This window comes from Microcaecilia unicolor, chromosome 7 (assembly GCF_901765095.1).
Source record: "Microcaecilia unicolor chromosome 7, aMicUni1.1, whole genome shotgun sequence".
In the NCBI taxonomy this organism is placed as follows: Eukaryota; Metazoa; Chordata; class Amphibia; order Gymnophiona; family Siphonopidae; genus Microcaecilia; species Microcaecilia unicolor.
Genome location: NC_044037.1, coordinates 48,291,102 through 48,297,101, shown reverse-complemented (window position 1 = coordinate 48,297,101; position 6,000 = coordinate 48,291,102). Strand labels below are relative to the sequence as shown.

Sequence of the window (6,000 nt, the reverse complement as noted above, 5' to 3'; positions counted from 1 at the left end):
AGGGGAACTAAGCAAGGCTGCCCCCTCTCACCACTATTGTTTAATTTAGCACCTGAACCCCTTGCAATCTCCATACAGGCCAATCAGAATATATCAGGTGTTGAGTTACGTGATGAATCATTTAAGTTATCCATCTACGCAGGCGACATATTAATGTATGTAACCACTGATTCTATCCCACCATTAATACATTTTCCAATATCTCAGGTTATGTCGCCTCTCACAAGGGCCCTTCAGCGCCATGGCCTGAACCCCTACATCTATGCAGACGATGTCACCATCTACATCCCCTTTCGTTCTTCCTTAGCCGAAATCTCAGCAGTAATTCAGCGTAGTTTCACCATCATGGACAATTGGACAAGCACATTCAAGTTTAAATTTAATCAGGGAAAAACGCAGTGCCTCATCCTCTCCTCCCAGTTCAAGAAGTCTATTCCGGGCATGATTACTGCTCAGAACATCACCATTCCTGTCGCAGCCAGTTTGAAGCTCCTTGGGGTCATTCTGGATCCCCATTTGACTCTTGAGCTTCAAGTCATGTCTCTTACGAAGCGCATGTTCCTTTCCATGAGGTCCCTTAAGCGTATCAAGCAGTTCCTGCCATTTGACCTATTCAGGATACTTATCCATTCCCTCGTCTTGAGCCACTTCGATTATTGCAATGGAATCTACACCGGCTGCAAAGAACACGCCCTCAAGAAGCTCCAGACTGCGCAGAACACCGCGGCGAGGCTACTATTTGGCAAATCGCGGTTTGAGGCAGCAAAGCCCCTTCGTGAGAAACTTCACTGGCTACCGATCAAGGAATGTATTGTATTCAAAGTCTGTGCTCTTGCCCACAAGATTGTCTACGGGGACGCTCTAGCCTATATGTACAGCCTAATCGATCTCCCGCCCAGGAATTCCGTGAAGTCGTCCCGCACCTATCTCAATCTCCACTTTCCCAACTGCAGGAAATTAAGATACAAGTTGCTCTTTGCCTCGTCTTTTGGCTTCACTTGTCCCCGTTACTGGAACGCTCTACCATCAAAGATAAAAGAGACATCCGATCATAGCCTGTTCAAGAAATCCTTAAAGACCTACCTTTGTGATCGATCTTACTCCTCTACTGCTTGATCTTCTGCATCCGCGTATTCCCCTCCCCTGTTGATTCCCTCTCTTCCCCCCCTCTACTTTCTACCCTGATTTGCACTTGGCTAATTGTGATGTACTTTTCCTTAGCATTGTAAGCCACATAGAGCCTGCCTTGGTGGGATTATGTGGGATATAAATGTTCACAATAAATAAATAAATAAAGTTAACTGGTCAAAGTCTGCTGTCATGCCACTTTCTAAGTTTGTACTGAGATCCAATGTTGCTCAATACCCATTTACTTGGGAGTCCAACAGTTTAAAATACCTAGGCATACAGTATAGCATCACTCCGGAGGATACGTTAAAAATGAATGAATCTAAAATCCTGCAAACTATTAATGATTTACTAAATTCATGGACCAAGTTGTTTTTGTCTTGGGGGGTCAAATTGAAGCTATAAAAATGGTGCTAGTACCGAAACTTAATTACATTTTTCAGTATGGTTCCCATCCTATTTAAAAATGCACTTTATAAAAAGCTAAATGTGTTAATTTCTAAAATTTCTCTGGAAATCTTCTGTGCCTCGGATCTCCATTAAAAAACTTCAACTTCCAAAAAGCCTTGGGGGTTTAAATATACCAGATTTTAAGCTCTATCATTTGGCCTTTCAGGTGTCTCAGACAAAGCAACGGTACTCATCTCTCTCAATCGATACCCCCAGATGGGTAATTTTCAAAAGGGAACAGATATTTCCTCTACCATTGAATCTACTTCCATCCATGAATAGATTTCGATATGCCCCACATCATCTGGTGATAAAAAAACTCAGCATGCTCAGTAAACTCTGTGTTCTCTTTTAAAGTTTAAGTGGTCAAACTCTGTTGAGATTTCTATTTGGTATAACTACGTTTCCGCTAAAAACTTCTCCTAATCTTCGCAAAACATGGTATTTGGCCAATATTTGGTCACCAATGCATTTATTGTCAGGGGTTAATGTTATTCCTTTTCGGGATTTTAGTACTTGTCATAACATTCCTCAGTTGCATAGAACTTTTTGGGAACATCTGACTCAGATCATTGAACGTCTCTATCCTGTGCCACCAGATCGTGAATCCACAAACTCCACTTTCAGCAGTCTATGTCAATCCTTCATGAGCCCAAAGTCAGCATTTAAATTATATGAAATCCTGCAATCGTGAAAACCAAACATATGTTCTGGCCTTACTTCTGCATGGGAAAATGAGTTAAACGTCTCACTGTCCAGTAAGGAATGGGATCTTTTTTGGACAAAAACTATGCGCTCCTCCTTTTCAGCTGCTCTTTTACAGTCTACCTACTTTATTGTTCATAAATCCTACTGGACGCCTGTAAAACTTGCTAAAGTAAAACAAAGTACATCAGATCTATGTTGGTCATGTCACTCTGAAGTGGGTTCACTAGAGCATTTGCTATTTTCCTGTTGTAATCTGCAATCATACTGGCTTTCGGTTTGGGGCACCACTCAGAAGATATTTAAAATTCAAGATACTCTGTCATTTAAAACACTAATCCTCAATGCTTCAACTCCTGGCCTGCCAATTCCTCAAAAATATTTTAAATTGTTCAACTTAATGATTTCCCTTGCCCTCCATCTGATTGCATTGGAAAAATAATCAGGTTGTTTCGTTTCATGAATGGTGGAACCTGCTGTGTTCATATAGGAGATATGAGGAAATAGCTGCCATAAGATTTGGATGTCTCTTCCTTTTGTAATTATTAGATAGCTATGTAATCCTGTAAAAGGGAATTAACTTCCTAAATATATTTTGTATATGCTATTTTATTTTTGCTAGCCCACTGTCACATTTATGGTTTTTTCACTTAAATAATATATGCAGTTGTATGTTCCTACAAATACTGTAGTTTTTTTTTTTTTTAATTAATAAAGTAAAAAAAGGGGGGGGGCCCTTACTAACCTTTCCTACTTTTAATAGCCTGAGCATTTTGTTGTCTGGCTCCATCCTGCTGGAATTCTTTACCAGCGAACCTTCAATCAGAATCCTCCTTCAGGAACGGAGCGATGAGGCACAGGAGGAGCTTTCGCTCCCCCAAACAGATTTTTAGAAGAGCCAATAGCTTTCTCTGCCTCCTCCTCCTCCTCCTCCCCTCCACCTCCCCCTCCCGCGCGAGTCTTACACCTACTCCGAGTCCTGTCTCTTCCGCCCACTCTCGCCCATCCCCGTGGTCGCTCGTTTTTAAAGCCCTGCCCCTGAAGCGTTCTCCTTCCTCTGGCACCGGCGATTCACATAGCCAGCCTTCTGCCAGCGTCGGGGCCTGTCTCTCAGACGTGTCCCGCCTCCTCGAATGCAACTTCCTGTCTTGCGCAGAGGTGGGAGGCGTCTGAGGGAGAGGCCCCGACGCTGGCAGAGGGCTGGCTATGTGAATCGCCGCTGTCGGAGGGAGAACGCCTCAGGGCTTTAAAAACGAGCGACCACGGGGATGGGCGACGGCGGGCGGAAGAAACAGGACTCGGAGTAGGTGCAAGACTCGCACGGGAGGGGGGAGGAGGCAGAGAAAGCCATTGGCACTGCAGGCATTTGGCGCTTAAGCGCTATATCTTCTAAAAAATCTGTTTGGGGGAGCGACCGCTCCCCCCTTGCGCCCCACCTAGCTACGCCACTGGACTTGGCTGCTATTTTAACAGCTAATCCATCCTTCATTGAGAGGGCCGGTCGCTGGATCGGAGCGTCCGGATCGCGTTTTGTTTGTTTATTTTTTTTTGCCTACGGCGGCCTGCCAGCTGGAGGGTGGAGAGGGTTTGATTTGTACTCAGACTCTGCCCGGGAGAGGGAGGGGGTGTAGGGGTGATAACATTGGTTCTCCCCTAACCCTCTCCATTCAATGGCGTCCGATAGCGACACGGAGGAGTTCTACGATGCTACTGAAGATGTCAACATGGGCTCGTCCCCCGCGGTGTAAGTATATAGCTCCTGCAGCGTCCCCTGTCCTTCGGCTCATTGCTTTGTTCCTTCAGTTTTTAGCTTCTTAGGAGATGTATTATTGTTTTTGTTGTTGTTTGTTGGAGGGAGGGAAACAGCCTACAGAGTATAGTTAGGACAAAAAGCTGCAGAGCAAGTGTGTGTGTTACTAATGTAGCAGGACAGAAATCTGCTAGAGCTGACATCAGTGTTAGATATACCAGAGTTCAGAGCAGATATTTGGAAGGGGGCCCCAAAGCTTGTTATTGGGCACTGCTTTCCATAGCTTTGAGCAGGCTTGAGGCTGTCTGTGATATGGGGGCCCAGGGCAGTTGCCCTGTTTGCACCAGCCTAATGCAGTCCCTGTGTACTGGGAGAAGTTTTTCTCTCACTGGATACGCCATATCTCTACTGTAAGCATTTGTGAAAGAACTGATATTTTGTAGGTTTATCTTCAAGCTGGTGGATATGAGCTTTTAAGGAATCACATGCTTTCCTTCTGAACTGAAGATGACTTCTGTTTGCGTTCTGTAATATCTTTTTTTTTTTTTTTTAAATCTACAAAGATTATTGTACGGCCTCTAGACTGCTGTACTGAGGGATCTGTCCAGACATTCTTAGGTCCAGTATTGCTGTTCTGTGCTTTTTTTGTTGGTGTTGTTTAATTGCAGCCATTAAGGGAGCAATTCTACAATTGGTGGGAGCCTATTCTGTAATGGCACCTGGGCACCCAGATTCCATTACAGAATACTGGCATAACACAGTATTGTTGCAGCTAACATTTATATGTACGTATCAGCCAGCAGGTGCTTAAATGCTACGAGGGCATTAGTTACACGTGTAAGTGGAAGCCCTGCCTAAGTATATGCCTTCTTGCATTTACTTGCTATGTAAGTGAGGTGCATAGTTGAAAGAGTAGCATTTAGAAACCCTGCTGGCACGTTTATGGTAAGTGTGCACTTACACATATAAGTAGTAATATTTAAATGTGGGTACCTAGTTTATGGAATTGACCTTTAAGAGTTAGTGAGAACTATGTTGTTTCATTAGCTAAATGCAGATTATTTAGCTGTTAGTACACTTATTAATTTCTTACTTGGTTGGGAAGGATCATACATTTTTAATCTAATAGAAGAATGCATGCATTTTTACACTACAAAGACATTTCTTATGTTAGAAAAACTCTGTAGAAAAGATTTTGAAAGTTATAAAGAAATGTGTACCATAAACATCTTGAATTATGTTCCTGGATAATACTTAGTACATTTAAATAGGCAGAAATTTAGTAGTTACATGTGAGTTGTGACTTGGACACTGTTTGCAGTATTCTACATGTACAGTAGGGTTATGTAAAAATTAACCAGAATGATTTTTTAATTTACATTATTTGATTACATGCCACATCAATTCAGGTTCAGATCGAACTATATGAATAACCTAGTACCCAAAAAGCCCAAAACAGTAAGATCCCTGACAACAGATAGCTTACCTCTAAAACCTACTCTTGCGCAGAATCTCCACATTTCCTCTCATACAAACAGAAAAAAAAGCTCAGAATTCTGTACTAATGAGTAAGAAGCCAGGCCAAAAGAGGTAATTCTTTACTAGTCTAGAAGGGATGGAGTATCTACAACAAGTACACTGCAAATCCAATGTATATAGAACCTGCTGAGAAGACCTCAGTGTCCTAGAGGGAGCATAATAAAAACTTGCAGTTTGTGCATAGGTAACTTATATTCAATCAGATAAAATGTGACCACAGTGTGTAGTTAGTTAGTATTATATTGAGATAGTAGTAATCATGGCTAGCCTATAGAGGCCTAAGCATGTAATGCATCACTAACAGGCCATATAAGAGTCTCTCTGAGCATCTGGGAAACTCCTGGGCTAATACTGTGTAGCCATTGTGACACATCAGTTGTATGGGCAAAATTTTAAGTTTTTTTAGAGATTTCTACTGATAACTCGAA

The 6,000-nt window shown here is 42.4% G+C and overlaps 1 protein-coding gene across 2 annotated transcripts in view; it reads left to right on the top strand.

Moving 5' to 3' along the window:
* Window positions 1–3,470: 3,470 nt before the first annotated feature.
* The window catches only part of WDR44 (WD repeat domain 44), a 113,662-nt gene continuing 111,132 nt past the window's right edge, over window positions 3,471–6,000 (top strand). For both annotated transcript variants that reach the window (XM_030208978.1, XM_030208977.1), the window contains exon 1: window positions 3,471–4,027. In XM_030208978.1, coding sequence (XP_030064838.1) covers window positions 3,954–4,027 — 74 coding nt within the window. In that variant the 5' untranslated portion in view covers window positions 3,471–3,953. The remainder of the gene's footprint in view (window positions 4,028–6,000) is intronic.